This window comes from Papio anubis, chromosome 13, assembly GCF_008728515.1.
Source record: "Papio anubis isolate 15944 chromosome 13, Panubis1.0, whole genome shotgun sequence".
In the NCBI taxonomy this organism is placed as follows: Eukaryota; Metazoa; Chordata; class Mammalia; order Primates; family Cercopithecidae; genus Papio; species Papio anubis.
The window spans coordinates 78,414,810-78,432,722 of record NC_044988.1 but is presented as its reverse complement, the minus strand read 5'-3'; the positions used below and the strand labels follow the sequence as shown (position 1 = coordinate 78,432,722).

The window sequence follows — 17,913 nt, the reverse complement described above, 5'->3', positions numbered from 1 at the left end:
TTCTTAGGCTAGACCCTGCTGGATTAAATATTGTGATTTTGGCTTTTGCCGCCTTTCTAAAGTGGTTGTGCTAACGGATAGTGCCATCAGAAGAGGGTGACTCTGCTTTTTGCAGCCTTAGCAACACAGGGTGTAATTGTTGAAATATATTTTTCTTATTTACAGCAGGTATAAAGTAATTCTTTCAGGTTGTTAACTTTCACCTTTCTTTAATAGCAATAATACCACTTTCTGGCAGGGCACAATGGCTCACACCTGTAGTCCCAGCACTTTGGGAGGCTGAGGCAGGCAGATCACCTGAGGTTAGGAGTTCGAGTCCAGCCTGGCCAACATGTGAAACTCCAACTCTACTAAAAATACGAAAGTTAGCTGGGCATTGTGGCACATGCCTGCAATCCCAGCTACTCAGAAGGCTGAGGCAAGAGAATCACTTGAACCTGGGAGGCGGAGGTTGCAGTAAGCTGAGATCACACCACTGCACTCCAGCCTGGGCAACAGAGTAAGACTCTGTCTCAAAAAATAAATAAATAAACCACTTTCCCTCTCTGCCTCATGATGGTCTGAGAATTTATCTATTACTTTTCACTAGGACATTGGTCTCAGAGCATCATGCTGACCCAATAGGCAACAAGAGGAGAATGTACCCCAAGACTTCGCCCCAAGAGTCCTTCTCACACCTGAGTCAAAAGGCAATTTCAGGCCTATTCTGGCAATTTTGAGATGTGTAAAGAGACCAAAGAAATTTGGGGGAAGGGGAGCAGGCTTGGGCTGGATGTCTCAGTACACATGGCAAGGATATTGTCATCCCCACATGGGGGAGACCTGCTTTACCCATTCAGAAAAGCTTGGCTGATTAGGGTCTGAGCTAATGTGTTCTTCCTCATCTCTGCCTCACCCTCCCATTGGAGCCACTCAAGAGCATCGAGTAGCTATCCCAGTGTCCACAGGCAAGACCTCGAGACACACAAAGCTGGCTGCCCCCTGAGCAGTGGTGGCCTTAGTGTCTTGCCTGCAGCCCTCTGCTGGAGGTTGGTATGGTATGCATTCTTCAGCAGGTGTGCAGACAGTTTCTGTGCCCCAGGAATTGGACACAAAGCTAATGCCAGAGTCATCAGGCCCCTGGGCCTGATGGCATACCCTCGGCTGGTTTGAAAAAATAAGCCCTCCAATTTCCCAAGGCCTCTAGGAGGCCAAAGACAAAATGACCAAAGAGAAAGACATGGAAGTCAAGAGTCTTTTTTGCCACCACTGCCTCATCAGCTGTTCATCTGGCCTCTTTCAGACTAGCTCAGTACCACAGGTACTCCTGGCACTGGGCATCTTTGTGCACCAAGCCTTCTGTTCCCAAAGGCTGTGGGGGCAGGATTCTCCCATGCTTCCATGGGTTTCCCTGAGGTCTCCCTCTATTGGCCAAAGCGTACAGGGAGTCCGGTAACTGAAGTGATTAGACAGGGAATATTTTCTGGCTTAATTAGCCGAGCCTTCTTGTACCCTGCTGCTGTGAGAGACTGTGTCCCAGGATGTGACCTCTCAGCAGCCTCTAGGCCATTCCCACAGCTATGGAGAAGTCATCAGAAGCCACCTCAGGCAGCTCTGACCCCCTCATTATCCACCTTGATTGTGGCTTTTTATGAGTCAGGCCTGGAAGGCCAAGCAGATACCGCTGAAGGCAGCTCCAGGGCGAGGCAAGTGTGGGGGCGCGCTAGGAACACGAGACTCCAGGCTGCCATCCCTGCTGAGCCCCACCCTGCAGTCCAACGCCAGGCACAGATACAACCACCAGCCCACACTCCTGAGGGACCCTTTGTGTGTGCCCTTATACGAGTGATGAAGGCTCCGCGGGGCACCCCTGAATCCTTCAGTTCCGTTTTAAAGGTGCTTTGCCAAAGATTGCAAAACTTTGTTTTCTAATCTGAAGGTAACCCCCTTGTCTTTCTCTCTTTTGAAGATAAAAACATTCCCGGCTGATACAATGAACCCGTTTCCTGATACTTTCACCACAGGGCCACAGTTTACTGTAAGTAGATCCAGAAAACAGATGTGCATTTTAAACCCTTGTTCCCATGTGATGTGCTTTTCTGTGGGATGCCAGACAGCCAGGTCAACTGCTTCTTTTGATCACCGTTGAACTCTGTGAGGTTGGGAAGAAACTTGAATTTGCAGTCGGCCTCTATTTTATGGATGTGACATTGACATAAAATTAACCATTTTAAAGTGACAATTCAGTGATGGTACATTCATAGTGTTGTGCAATGACCACTTCTGTCAGTTCCAGGACATTTTTATTGCATCCTCCAAAAACCTCACACCCATTAAATAGTTCCTCCTCATTTTCCCCTTGTTCCTACTGGCTAGCAACCTCCAGTCTGCATTCTGTGTCTATGGATTTACCTAGTCTGGATGTTTCGTATAAATGGAATTGTATCATATGTGACCTTTTGTGACTGGCCTCTTTCACTTAGCATAATGTATGTGAGGTTCATCCACGCATGTGTCAATACTTCATTTCTTTGTTTGTTTGTTTGTTTGTTTTTGAGATGGATTGAGATCCATTCTGTTGCCCAGGCTAGAGTGTGGTGGCATGATCTTGGCTCACTGCAACCTCCGCCTCCTGGGTTCAGGCGTTTCTCCTGCCTCAGCCTCCTGAGTAGCTGGGATTACAGGTGCCTGCCACCACGCCTGGCTAATTTTTGTATTTTTAGTAGAGATGGGGTTTCATCATGTTGGCCAGGCTGGTCTCAAACTCCTGACCTCAGGTGATCCACCCGCCTCAGCCTCCCAAGTGTTGGAATTATAGGCATGAGTCACCGTGCCCAGCCTCATTTCTTTTTATGATGGAATATTATTCCATTGTATCTATATACTGCAATTTGTTTATCCACTCATTTTTGGGGGGTTTTGGGGTTGTTTTCACCTTTTGGCTATTGTGAATAGTGCTGTTATGCATATATGTGTACATGTATCTGTCTGAACACCTGTTTTCAATTCTTTTGGGTTGGATCTTGATACTGGTGTGGTCTTAGGTAGGTCACTTTACCACCCTCACCACCAGCAGCTTTTTCTTTTTTGCTTTTAGAGATGAGGTCTCACTATGTTGCCTAGGCAGGTCTTGAATTCCTGGGCTCAAGTGATCCTCCTACCTTGGCCTCCCAACGTGCTGGGAGTATAGGCATGAGCCACCGTGCCTTTCCCTTCTTCTTACTTAAGGTGAAAGTAGTAATAAGAATATCCTCCTCATATCCTGTTGGGGCAAGGATCAAAAGGGACCAAGAATCTGAAAGTGTTTTACTAACCATAAAACATCCCACACCTGTCAGGCATGATTGTTATTTCTCAAGGCTGGAGAGGCAGGGTGGTGTGACAAACAAGAACAAGTCGTCCTGACAACAGACTTCTTGTCACCACCTCTCTGGGTGTCAGTGGGCAGCTTATTTATTCTGCCAAGGCTAGGCACAGTGGCTCATGCCCGTAATCCCAGCACTTTAGGAGGCTGAGGTGGGAGGACTGCTTGAGACCAGGAGTTCGAGATCAGCCTGGGCAACATAGCGAGACCCTGTCTCTACAAAATAATAATAATAATAATAATAATAAATTAGCCGCCTGTAGTCTCAGCTACCCAGGAGGCTGAGGTGGGAGGATCTCTGGAGCCCAGGAGGCTGAGGCTGCAGTGATCTATGACTGCACCACTGGACTCCAGCCTGGGCAACAGAGTGAGACCCTGACTTGATTTTTTAAAAAATTCTGCCAAATGTTTAAATGCTGTAGTTTCCTCATCTGCAAAATGAGAGAGTTTGATAATGTTCATGCTTCTTTTCAGGGCTCAACTCATTCTTTAAATGAAAGCTTCTGCAGAAACTCACTGTATATTGAGTAATTAGATGGAGCAGAAGTGAGGAGTCTGGGGTCCACTCCTCCTTCCTCTCACTCTGTCCTCCTCCCAGGAACCAGAGCTTCCAATTTCCATGATCCCTGAAGCTCTTTCCAAAGGGTTTCTGTGCCATCTGGAGGATCTGTGAAGTGGGCTGTGGGTGGCTAAGGGTAGCTCTAAGTGCAGCCTTATGAGATGGATGATGGCCACTACCCCACATGGCTTCAACCACATAGGGAGGGAGAGAGCAGTGACTGATTCAAGTTTCAGAGGATGAGCAGAGGTGGGAAGGTGTCCAGCAGGGCAGGCAGAGGGAAAAACAGGTTCCTAGAACAGTCCATTTCTAGGGTCATGAGCTGCTTCCAGCATCTGCCTTTTAAGAATGAGAGGGCAGAGACACGGGGCTCTGCCAGGATGTTAGATGCTATTTCCCTGACACTCATCCTGGCTCCCTGCAGTCTTGCTGGACACAGCTCCCCAGCTGGAAGCTCCGGCTCCACCTCCCTCGGTTGGCCGTAGTGGGGCACTCTGGCCTTCTGCCCAGCCTTGGCAGTGCTGTGAGACACTCAGGGATGCCCTTCCTGAAAGCTGGGGGCCAAAATGGAGCAGGAAGCCAATGACAGAAACCACGCTGGAACTTTGAAGAACTGAGCAAGAGTGGCTCGAAGACAGCTGGAGCAGGCAGAGGGAACAGCATGAGCCAGACCCCCAGGGTGGGCGGGATCATCACACATTCAAGGGACTGAAAAGCAGGCCAGTGGGACTGGGATGCGGAAAGCAAGTGGAGCTGGGTGAGAGAGGAGGAAGGAGATGTAGGTGGTGACAAAACTGGAGGGGCACAACTATGTTGGCCTTGTAGGCCACAGTAGGGATTCTGATCTCCATCCTAGGAGCAACGGGAAATCTTTGAGGGACTTTGAGCAGGACAGTGACAGGGCAGATGCACTTGGAAGGGATCCCTGTGATCACAGTGGGAGGACAGTGGCATCCAGGCAGAGTGGATTCAGGACAGTAGCCTGGAAACGCAGGACAGTGGCTTAAGGGAGAGAGAGCTGAGAGCTTGACCCAGAGTGGTTTTGTTGGTGGAGGTGGAGAGAAGTGCACAGATAGGGAAGATATTTAGGAAGCTGGTAAGATACAGGATTAGATGAGGCAGAGAGAGGGTCAGAAATGGTTCCCAGATTTCTGATTTGCAGAATATGGATGGACAGTGGGTCCATTCACTGAGATAAGGAAACTTGGAAAAAGACTTGGTTGGGAGAGATGAGTTTGCCTTTGGCCATGATGGATTAGAAATGCCTTTGAAACATCCGAGTGGACACAATGAATGGGCAGCTGGAAATCCAAGTCTGTAACTCAAGAGAATGGACTAGACTGGAAGCAATGACTAGGGAGGCAGTGACAGCTGGGTGGTAACAGAAGCCAGGCTCATGGGCTTCAGCTTCTCAATTTTCTCACCCCTGTGTGTAGTGTTCTCATCTCCTTCCTGCCACGACCATGACACTTGAACTTGCTGCAGGTTTGGCCTCTCCACAGGCCTCCAGACCTATCACAGTGACAGGGGTTGTTTAGCAGCGCTGGGAAGCTCTGCACAAAGTTGGTCTGGCCATTGATCTAGCATTGATGGAGCTGGGTTTCAACAGCTGGGCTCTTGCTTGATCCTGAAACCAGTTTCTACTTTGTATTCAGGCCTATTAACTGGGTCTCTGCTGATACTCAGCCGAGTACATTGGTCCATCTAGGGTGGGGACCCCTGCCTGACTCTGGCCAGATTTCTGCTCCACATGCTTCTTTCTAAACTGGCTCTGTCCTTCTGTTACCTGCTTTGTTCCAGTGAAAGCTTGTTCATTCATTCACTCATTCATTTCCTTATTCAACAAATATAAAAAAGACAAGATACTTAGGGTTGAGATTTAATAATATAAGTAATTTTTACTGCTTCTTCAAGGTCATTCTTTAGTGAAGCTGGCTTTTTTTTTTTTTTTCCTTGAAGTATATGGAAATGAAGAACACAATGACTACTAATACAGTTTGGTGCCACTACCTCAATTCGTGCCAAGGCCCTGCCCCATTTACTCACTATTGCCTTTGCACCATCAGTGCAAATGTGCGTCTTTTTTCAGAAAGATTCACATCAAAGGCCAGGTGCAGTGGCTCACGCCTGTAATCCCAGCACTTTGGAAGGCCAAGGCAGGTGCATTACCTGAGATCAGGAGTTCGAGACCAGCCTGGCCAACATGGTGAAGCCCCATCTCTACTAAAAATAATACAAAAATCAGCTGGGTGTGGTGGCGGGCACCTGTAACCAACCCCATCTACTCAGGAGGCTGAGGCAGGAGAATTGCTTGAACGTGGGAGGCAGAGGCTGCAGTGAGCCGAGATTGCGGCCTCCAGCCTGGGCAACAGAGCAAAACTCCAACTCAAAAAAAAAAAAAAAAAAGATACTGCTCATTTGATGATCAGAGTGTCTTCTTTAGAAAGTCATATAATAAATTTCTCCAAGTTCAGGGCCAAGAACTAGCATGAGAAATCTAGTTATAAAATATATAGTTGGTATTTTCAAAAATATAAAACAAACAAAAACTATTCATTGAGGCCAGGCACGGTGGCTCAAGCCTGTAATCCCAGCACTTTGGGAGGGCCGAAGTGGTGGATCACGCAGGTCAGGAGATCGACTATCCTGGCTAACATGGTGAAACCCCGTCTCTACTAAAATGCACAAGCCGGCACGGTGGCGGGCGCCTGTAGTCCCAGCTACTTGGGAGGCTGAGAGGCGGGAGAATGGCGGAACCCGGAGGCGGAGCTTGCAGTGAGCCGAGATCACGCCACTGCACTCCAGCCTGGGAGACACAGCTGCAGACCGCCTCAAAAAAAAAAAAAAAAAAAAAAAAGCAAAAAAACTATTCATTGAAAAAATACTATGATGGCCAAACATGGTGGCTCACACCTATAAACCCAGCACTTTGGAAGGCCAGAGTGGGAGGATCACTTGAGACCAGGAGTTTGAGACCAGCCTGGGCAACATAGTGAGACTCTGTTTCCACAAAAGATTAAAAAATTATCCAGGCATGGCACGCACCTGTAGTGAAACCTACTTGAGAAGCTTAGGCAGAAGGATCACCTGAGCCCAGGAGGTTCAGGGTGAGGTGAGCTCTCATTGTGCCACTGCACTCCAGCCTGGGCAACAGAATGAGATTCTGTTGAAAGAAAGAAAGAGAGAGATAAAGAGAGAAAGATAGAAAGAGAGAGATAACCTATGAGGAAATATACTGATGACAACAGTAAAGAATTACGAAATTTCTTCATTGATCTACCTTTTTTTTTTTTTTTTTTGAGACAGAGTCTTGATCTGTTGCCCAGGCTGGAGTGTAGTGGCACAATCTCGGCTCACTGCAACCTCCGCCCGCAGGTTCAAGTGATTCTCCTGCCTCAGCCTCCTGCGTAGCTGGGATTACAGGCACGTGCCACCACACCTGGCTGATTTTTTTGTATTTGTAGTAGAGACGGGGTTTTGCCATGTTGGCCAGGGTGGTTTTGAACTCCTGACCTCAGGTGATCCACCCACCTCAGCCTCCCAAAGTGTTGGGATTACAGGTGTGAGCCACCGCGCCCAGCCTGATCTACTTTTATATATCTTCTAAGCTTTCTATATAAAAGTAATGAGCATAGTTTGCTATATAATGAAAATGACAAGAATATATTATCCTCTCCAAATGAGACAGTATACTCTACACCAGTAGTTCTGAAACTTTATTGTAATTCCTCCAAAAGAATCATCTGGAGGTCTTGTTGAAACACGTATTGTTGGACTTCATCCCCAGGCATTCTTCGGTCCCAGTGGTCTTGGATGAGGCCTGAGAATTTGCATTTTTACCAAGTTTTAAGATAATGCTGATGCTGCTAGTCTGGGGCCCATACTTTGGGAACCATTGCTACAGTAATGAAAAACACCAGTTATCGTGTCAGCTAGCCCTTGTTCTGAATACTGTTCTTAACACTTACTAACTGTGTGACCTTGGGCAGATTACTTAACCTCTCTGAGCCTCGCTTTTCCCCATAAAATCATTTTTCTTTTTTTTTTTTTTTTGAGACGGAGTCTTGCTCTGTCGCCCAGGCTGGAGTGCTGTGGCCGGATCTCAGCTCACTGCAAGCTCCGCCTCCCGGGTTCCCGCCATTCTCCTGCCTCAGCCTCCCGAGTAGCTGGGACTACAGGCGCCCGCCACCTCGCCCGGCTAGTTTTTTGTATTTTTTAGTAGAGACGGGGTTTCACCGTGTTAGCCAGGATGGTCTCGATCTCCTGACCTCGTGATCCGCCCGTCTCGGCCTAAAATCAGTTTTCAAATACACATTTTTTTCACCTTTTAACATTTCCTGATATCAGAATGTTTACTACTGGGCATGACAAAGTTTGATAGTGGGCATGACAAAATTTAAATGGCAACATGTTTCTTTCTGTGTGGCAAATGCAAAAATGGTGCATCTTACAACTGATGGTGCCTAAGATGTGAGGAAATATGATCGCTGCCTTAAAGGGTTGTCAAGAGTTAATATGTGTCAAGTACTTAGCATGGTGTCTGGCACAAAGTAAAATCACTTAAAATGACAATCGATTATAGCTGGTAGTGAAAAAGAACAGGAACCGTAGAGTAAAGCTTAGGGAGCAACTGACAGTGTGAAAATGGAACCCAAATTGAGATTGATCTCCTCTTCCCTGTTTCTTCTCCAGGCAGACTTCAGAGACAGTAAATTACAGTGCTGTCCTGGTCCGTCTTCCCCGCTGATCCCAGCAGCGACCCTGAGGCCTTTGACAGAGACCGTCTCCACAGTGCAGACCATTTACACCACCCGGAAACCTGTTTCTCTGGCAGCCAGGTAGGTCAGGTCAGCAGGTACCAACAGGTAATTCTGGTGATGGGGAAACCAGGGAGATTCTAGGTTCATTGTGTTTGTGACACCTACAGACTTTTCCTACATTCTTTCATTTATTCTGTAAGTATTTATTGAAACGTCTATAAAGGGGCCAGGCATGGTGGTTCACACCTGTAATCCCAGCACAAGGGAGGATCTCTTGAGGCCAGGAGTTCAAGACCAGCCTGGCCAACATGGTGAAACCCCATCTCTACTAAAATTAGCCAGGTGTGGTGGCGCACACCTGCAATTCCAGCTACTTGGGAGGCTGAGGCAGGAGAAGCGCTTGAACCCAGGAGGTGGAGGTTGCAGTGAGCCAAGATTGCACTGCTGTACTCCAGCCTGGGCAACAGAGTGAGACTTTGGCTAAAAAAAAAAAAAAAAAAAAGAAAGAAAGAAAAGAAAAAGAAAGAAATGTTTACAAAGCGTAGGCTGTTAGAGGAGATAGACAACAAATTAGTGTGTGTGTGTGTGATATTGACAAGGGATAGGGAAGAACATGAAACTGTGAAAGGTGATAAGGTATTGTGGGATGGCCTCAGTGAGGTGGCATTTAAGCAGAGTCCTGAAAGGGGTTGCAGAGAAAGCTACAGATACCCGGGAGGAGTACTGCACAGAGAGGAACCAGCCAGTGCTAAGGCTCCTGCGGAAGCATGTGCCTGACATGGTTAAGGAAGTTTAAGGGGCCAGCGTGGCCAGAGCAGAGTGAATGACAATAGAGGAGGCCTATGAAGTTGTGGGTTAAGGCCAGACTGCGTAGGCCTTGTTGGCTACAGTAGAAACTGTGTTTTCTACCCTAAATGAAATTATTAAACTTGGTTAGTGCCTTTAAAGATGTGTATTTTGCCAGGCATTGTGGCTTATGCCTGTCATCCCAGCTACTCAGGAGGCAGAGGTGAGAGGATCAGTTGAGGCCAGGAGTTCAGGAGTTCAAGTCCAGCCTGGGCAACATAGCAAGGCCCCATCTGTAACTAAAAACAATGAAAAGATGTATATTTACTCTGTGTGTGTGTGTGTGTGTGTGTGTGTGTGTGTTTAAACAGTGGAGGCAGGTTACATAGATATGCAACTGGATCTGAGGTCCAAAAAGTCAGAGGCAGCTTCTTAAAACAGCCAATTTTACTTCATTCAATTTTACTCATTAAAATATAATTAATTATTTGTTACAACATTCCCTCAGATATTCATCAAATGAAAGCCTGTGAGAAAATGCATATGAAACCAATTTAAAGCATGATTTAAATAAATCTAACCCCTGGACATCTTCATTTGAAAGACTTTACCGAGGGCCAGGTGCGGTGGCTCATGCCTATAATCCTAGCACTTTGGGAGGCCGAGGCAGGTGGATTGCCTGAGCTCAGGAGTTCGAGACCAGCCTGGGCAATACGGTGAAACTCTGTCTCTACTAAAATACAAAAAATTAGTTTGGCATGGTGGCATGTGCCTGTAATCCCAGCTATGCTGGAGGCTGAGACAGAAGAATCACTTGAACCTGGGAGGTGGAGGTTGTGGTGAGCCAAGATTGCGCCACTGCACTCCAGCCTGGGCGACAGAGTGAGACTCCATCTCAAAAAAAAAAAAAAAAAAAAAAAAAAAGACTACCGAGTGGCTGCCATGCACCAGATACTGTGCAAGGCTCTGGAGGTTTAGAGATGAATGACATATAGTCAGTCAGGAACTCTCAGCCTGGTGGGACTGAGAAACGAATACGTAGCCAATTTCAGATCACTGTAATGCTAGCAAATTTAGGGAGTCCTCAAGGAGCCTAAAAAAGAAAGTCCAACACTGAGATCAGGAAAGAACCTGGGAGATGATACTTAAGCTGTCTACTTCTGCAGTTTTTGAGGGATTGTCTCACTATTTTGTTATATATATTTTTTTTAGTGCGGAGACACTCCGGCAGGAACTGGAGAGAGAGAAAATGATGAAAAGACTATTGATGACCGAACTGTGAAATTCTCCCCTTGTCACCTGGAAGATGGCATGGTGCCTTCTGTCCGTCTTCTTTCTTCGGGCTTTGTGTGCTCACTCTAGCACAACATACAAATGTGTGCTCTGTTCGCCCAGGTCTCCATGGTTAGTTGAAGCCAATTTCTGGCTTGACTTTTAAGGGAAAAGTTATTTTATGTCTCCTAAGCATTAGAGTTTTTCTATTACTCTATGTAGTTGAGACAGGATTTGATAAGTCTAGGAAAAGAAAGATAGGAAAACAGGATTCCTTTTCAGAAGTACCTGTGTGTATCTGTTAATAACCACAGGGGTTAATACGATGTGGGATTCTTTACTATCAATTTCAACCATTTGATTTTGTATGATTGAAACTTGCACCGAGCTTTGACTGTTTGTTAAAGAGTCATTTTTAATGAAAGAATAATTCTTTATTGCTGGTTTTTCATTTACACTGATAAATACACAGATCTTATAAAGTCTTTAACATTCATTTGTATTCAGATGTGAGTAGATGAACTAAAAAAAGAAAGTTACATATCACTATGACTGAAGGTACTTCAGATTACTCTGAAATATAATTTAACTTGTGAACTCTTTGGATATGATATTATTTGGAATAAATAGAATTTATCATTGAACCCAAAGTAGGAAATAGTAGCTTACGTTGTCTAAAAATCCTTACAAGATTAAGATGATTCAATATCAGGAAGATTTATTTGGGAGTTCTATCAAGGAAAATTATTTCTAAAGTTGATCAATTCATGTCCTATTGATAGAATCTTGATCAGAAGAAATTTTGCTCTTTTTATATAGTTTCAAGAAATGTGTTTTTAAATTTTTATTAATGCACTTGAACAACTTTGCAAGAATAAAGGAACCCCCTAACCACAAAATATCCCTCTAAATTAGTTCTCTAGCTTTCTCAATGAATACACACATATTTTTACATAGCTATGATCATTGTGTACATTATCTTTTGTTTTACTTCTCCGCCTAACACTTGTCTCCTCTTATCAACACAGATTCTACTCTCACCAATTTAAATGTCTTTATATCCATGTAACATGGTTAACCTCACTTCACCCCATTATTAGATATTTGAGTTATATCTAATTTTTCACTCTTATAAATAGTGCTGCTATGAATGTCTGTAAAAAAAACAAAACAAAACAAACAAAAAAAACTGCTCCTTCTTTTGGATGATTCCCTTAGGAATATCTCCAAAGAGGGATTACAAGGTCAAAGAGCATGAAGTATTTTATAGCTCTTGTTTTATATTGCCAGATTGCTTTCTAGAAAGATCCAATCTTTGGGTTGGAAGGACCTTAAAGGTCATCTAGTTTAGCCTCCCCACCCCCTCTGAATGCTTGAATCCCCTTGACAATTTATGATGCCACCAGCAATGTATAAGCATTTCTATTTACCAATAGCTCTGCCAGTATTGGGTTTTGCCATTTTTATTTATTTTCGCTAGTTTAATAGGTATGTATAGTTGTTCTTGAAGAGTTGTTTTATTTCATTAATTGCTAGCAAGGCTGAGCACTTTTCCATGTGATGATTTACTAGTTGTATTTCCTTGTGTGTAAAATGTTCATTCATTTCTTCTGACCACTTGTTAAGAGGAACTGATCTCATATATTTGTATCAGAACTGTATTTTTATGTTGTATAGTTTGCTCTCCTGTCCCTCTCCTTAAAACTGAATGGTGCCAATAATTTGATACTAATGACTATAAAAAAGGTAATGCCTCATTTACTAGTATTGTTGTAAAATGAGGAATGTACGCGAATATTCAGATAACCGAGGATTAACCCTTTAAGTGCTGAATCTTTAAAATTTTAATATTTTTTTGTTTTGAGGGAAATCTTTCTAAAATGTATTACACACTTCCCTGCCTTAGTAAACAGAGTATACTGGAGATTATTTAACCTTTTCTTGGTGAGTCATGGTCACAATTATAAACATCAGCCCCTTTTGTACCTTGGTATGGTGCAGTGATATCATTAAGAGCTATCAATATGTGTAGGGCTTGGCTTGGCCTTTTATAGGATATTATGCTCTTCTGACTGATGGTTTTTTTACTGCTCTCTGCTCTATCAGTGGAGCTATCCGGGGCAATTGTAGCGTTTGGGGCCTTTTACCCCCATGTCCCCCGGCTATACTTTTAAAACAGCTTTAGCTGTTCTTTATCTTGTGCACATGATACAAAATATGTTCCCGTACAATATGGGGCTGTCACTTCTTGCCAACCCAGCACCCTCTTCCTCTTCTAACCTGCTTTCTGAGGCTTCTGCTCTTCACCTCCTGCTCGCTGATGGAAACCTCCAGGGCAAAGCTGAAGGTTTCTTGGGGAAGCCAGGAAAGCCAGTATTTCATGTGTGTCAGATTTGCTTGGTTTCCAAGGAGGGATGCATGGGCTTTTTGGCCAGTGTTTCCAGGAGGCTCCGGGCTTCCTGCTTCTTCCCCACTTCCCCCTGAGTTCACAGACATTGAAGTTTCTGAAGGTTGGCGTCACTGGAAGTCTGACCACAAACAAGTTGGCTGTTACTGTATTTGAAAACCCAGTACCTTTGGCAGCTCACCTCTAACCAGTAAAATAAGAGGATTCCATGGTTTCAGCAGTTGTCCTGGTTATTTGCCTATTTAAGTGAATGATGGGTGCTTGGCATTGTGACTGAGAAGATGAAATTGTACTGGATGGATTCATAGGGATGAAAATGAATTGGCACAATTGTTTCACATTTTTTATATATTTTAAACCCAAACAACAGCACCATATGGGCACACAACACACACCTTATGTCCAGGGGGAAACAATCAGCTTACTGACATAGTCATTCCAGAGCTAGGGCTCCAAACTGTAGGCTGCAGATTCCCAGTGGGCGTGGAACGTTACTGCAAGGGGTCTGGGAAACCTGCAACCCACAGCTTTATGGGTTGTAGACTGCATAGGAAATTCTATGTTTGAAGAGTTTGAGATCCTAGGGCATTCAGAAGATCCCACTTGCATGTACCCAGAATTTTATATTCCCCAGGAATATAGCAGAGGAATATTCTGATATCATATTCACCTTTCACCATCTCAGAAATTACAGTTTTAAAAACTCAAAATTCATCACTATAACCATGTTAAAGCATACAACTCAGTGGTTTCTAATGCATTCACAATGTCGTGCAGACCATACCACTATCTCACTCCAGAACATTTCCATCATGCCAAAAGGAATCCCGTATCTGTTAGCAGTCACTACTGATTCTGACCCCCAGCATCACCTGGCAACCACTAATCTACTTTCTGTCTATGAATTTGCTTCTTCTGGAAATTTCATATAAACAAAATCAAACAATGTATAGTCTTGTGATTGGCTTCTTTCACTTAACATAGTGTCTTCAAGATTCATCCATGTTGTAGCATGTATCAGAACTGCACTCCTTTTTATGGCTGAATAATGTGTTATTATATGGATATACCATATTTGGCTTATCCAGTCATCAGTTGCATCAGTTGATAGATATTTGGGTTGCTTCTGCTTTTTGGCTATTATGAATAATATTGTTAGGCTGGGTGCGGTGGTTCACACCTGTAATCCCAGCACTTTGGGAGGCCGAGGCGGGCAGATCACCTGAGGTCAGGAGTTCGAGGCCAGCCTGACCAACATGGAGAAAGCCCATCTCTACTAAAAATACAAAATTACCCAGGCGTGGTGGCACATGCCTGTAATCCCAGCCACTAGGGAGGCTGAGGCAGGAGAAACGCTTGAGCCCAGGAGGCAGAGGTTGTGGTGAGCCAAGATTGTGCCGTTGCACTCCAGCCTGGGCAACAAGAGTGAAACTCCATCTCAGAAAATAATAATAATAATATTGTTATGAACATTTGTGTACAAGTTTTTGCGTGAACATCTATTTTAAATTCTCTTGGAATTGCTGGGTCATATGGAAACTCCATGTTTAACTTTCTAAGGAACTGCCACAATCAGCTTTTATTTCTTACAAAACCCAAAGTAAAAAATTATATATACTAAACAGTCAGAAGCCTGGGCAAATCAGTTACTCATCAGATACCAAGATGCAGCACTGATTTGCAGGAGTTTTTAATCACAAAAAAGGTTGTTTCAGAGAAATGGCTTTGAGGTGGAGAGAAAATAAAGGTACTGTTTTTCTTTTTAAGATGAAAATGAATTTAAATCTGGTTCATCTCTAAGTTTTTGTTTGAATGGCCAGCTCTTGTGCAGCCAGTGGTCTCAGAACGTTCAGGCAAAGTTCCTCCCCAGAAAATTTGCACAGTCGAGGAAACTACAATATTTCTTAGCTGTCCAGTAGAGTCACATTGGTGGGGAACAGAGGGTCTCTGCAAACCTAGGATGTAACTAAGAGAGGAGCATGTGCTTAGGGTTGGAATAGGTCTGCCTCCAGTCTTTCCAGGGCGTAAATCTTGTCAGAAAACACACAGAGTAAGAAAATCCCCAAAAGCAATTTGAGTTAATGGGAAAGAATCTCATGAAATGGAAGCGGCCGAATAGGTTGCTAGGCACTGAGAAAGCATAAGGCTTTGAATGATCCATAAAAGCTATAGGTTTTCCCAAATACCGCATGTTCTCACTCATAAGTGGGAGTTGAGCAGTGAGAACACATGGACACAGGGAGGGGAACATCACACACCAAGGCCTGTTGTGGGGTGGGAGGCAAGGGGAGGGAGAGCATTAGGACAAATACCTAATGTATGCAGGGCTTAAAACCTGGATGATGGGTTGATAGGTGCAGCAAACCACCATGGCACACATAACAAACCTGTACGTTTTGCACATGTATCCCAGAACTTAAAGTACATTAAAAAAAAAAAAACTTTGAACATGGAAAAAATAATTCATAAAAAAAAACTATGGGTTTTCTCCCTAGAAAAACCCATACATCACAGCATTATTCCAGCACTTTCATAAGGTCCTCATATCACCCTTGAAGCCTATCTGTGGCCCCCTGTGAGTCTACATGAGTAGAGAGAGAACTGAAATCTACAGATTACCTGCAAACTTCATTTTAGGCTGTAGTTGCAAACCGTCCCCAAAATTCCCCCATGAAAGCAGTATAGAAAGCCCACGGGTTTTGTTTTGTTTTGTTTTTGTTTTTTGGGGGGGTCTCAGCTCACTGCAATCTCCACCTTCCGGGTTCACGCCATTCTCCTGCCTCAGCCTCCCGTGTAGCTGGGACTACAGGTGCCCGCCACCATGCCCGGCTAATTTTTTGTATTTTTAGTAGAGACGGGGTTTCGCCAAGTTAGCCAGGATGGTCTCAATCTTCTGACCTTGTGATCCGCCCGCCTTGGTCTCCCAAAGTGCTGGGATTACAGGCATCAGCCACCATGCCCGGCTGCCCACGTGTTTTTATATCAGATTAATTTACGAGGAGAAGAATGGCCTGGTTTTCATTTGCCTTCTATTTGTGCACCATTATTAATTTCAGTAACCGAAATGAAGGGAATAAAAAGAAAAGTAAAAGGTAAAAGCTTGTATTCCCAAACCAGAGAATCTACACTGAAATCAAAGTCTAATGCTTTCTTTTTTTGGCTAAACCTTGTTCCATTTTAAATTGACCGTACCTTCCCTGGTGAACAGAGAGAGAAGAACAGAAAGAAATTTCAATTTTTTTTTTTTTTGAAGGACTACACTTTAACAGATTTTCAAATCTGTTGGATTAGCTTTTTTAGAATGTTATGCATTGCCAAGCTATGCTTTTTGGGAAGAAGTCTCTTGATTTTTTCAAGTAATCATAGTTCATCTTACCTTTTTCAAATAAATCTGATCTATTTTTTGTGACAACTACTATGTTGGGGGACCTAGTGAAGCCCAAGGTTTTCATGAATTACACCTCAATTCAGCCATCAGGATTAACATGTTTAAACTCCAGTTGGACAGCCCACTGTTAGCTGATACTTAATAGAAAATACCTGACCTCTAAGTCACCCATCATGTGTCCCCTATTTCAACAGCACTACCCTTATCTCTCAGTCAACCAGGCCATAAAGGGTTAAGATCACTAGTTTCCTTTTCAATATTAACATTTCATAATATTGTGTACAAGTGTGCATGCCGCTTATAGCACTGAACTCTATTGATCCTTACCTCTATGATCTTGCCTAATCTTCATTGCATCACGTCGATGACTAATCATAAGAGATCAGGCAGTCTGACTTCTAGGTCTGCATTTGCTACCTCTATGCTTTTCTGCCTCCATAATTATTTTGTTTATGCAATCAAATAAAATAATAGGAAAAGCAGGTTAAAATGCTGGCTCTGCAACACCAGCATGAAAGGAATTGTGTCCGCGTCTCTAATGGCAAACAGCTTAGCAATTCGAATATATCACCCCAACAACCATCATCAGAAGAAAACCCCGGGACCTGGCATAGAGCAAATGCTTGGTGTGAATCAATGGATGGCTGAGTAAATAGCCAAAACTGAATTGCAAGCAGCAGGAATGGATTTGAGAAAAATCAACAATTCAGCATGGCCCTCAGACATGGGCCTTCCAAGGCCTGTGCGTGCTTGCTGCAGGGAAATAGAGTAAACCAGAAGCGTAGTTTTGAAGAGAGACAGGTTACCTACTGGCACCAGCCTCTGTTGTTTACACACCGCAAGAGCCTGGAGAGGAAGCAGGTGAATCCAGTCTGGAGATCTAGGTTCCAGTTTTTTCTCTGTCTCTAAACACCTCAGTTTACCTAGCTCTATAGTGGGGGTGTTGGAATTTCAAGTTCCTTCTGTGATGATCCAAGAAATAACAGGTCTAGCAAGTGCTTTATGTAAGCCAAAAAGCGCCGGCACAAGGTTGAGGAGGCAGCACTGACCAGGTGTGTCCAGGGTAAACTCTCTGGAGGAGTGTTTCATAAATTGAACGTGCATTGGGATGTCCTGGGAATTTTGGTGAAATGAACATCCAGCTTCATGGGTCTGGAATGGGGCCTTAGTGAGGCTAACAAGCTTCCAGGTGATGCTGATGCTGCCGGTCCGCGGACCACACTCCCGAGTAGCAAGGGGGTAGAAGGGCCAAATCTGCCGGAGTGGAGGGAAGTCGGGGAGATGGGGAGAATGGAAAGAAGGACAGGAGAAGGGAAGCTGCTAGGAAGGAGAGTCTGGTGGGGGGAGGAGGGGGTTCCAAGAGGAAGAGGGAGGCTGCGGGGCTGGAGCGAGGATGCG

General features: G+C 44.3%; 1 protein-coding gene across 1 annotated transcript in view; it reads left to right on the top strand.

Annotated features, from left to right (window-relative positions):
- The window catches only part of EPB41L4B (erythrocyte membrane protein band 4.1 like 4B), a 150,394-nt gene extending 137,050 nt beyond the window's left edge, over window positions 1–13,344 (top strand). The window contains 4 exon segments of the mRNA XM_021927289.2: window positions 1,949–2,017; window positions 8,595–8,709; window positions 8,712–8,740; window positions 10,661–13,344. Of these exon segments, the coding sequence (XP_021782981.2) occupies window positions 1,949–2,017; window positions 8,595–8,709; window positions 8,712–8,740; window positions 10,661–10,810 (363 nt within the window). The 3' untranslated portion in view covers window positions 10,811–13,344.
- The last annotated feature ends 4,569 nt before the right edge of the window (window positions 13,345–17,913 follow it).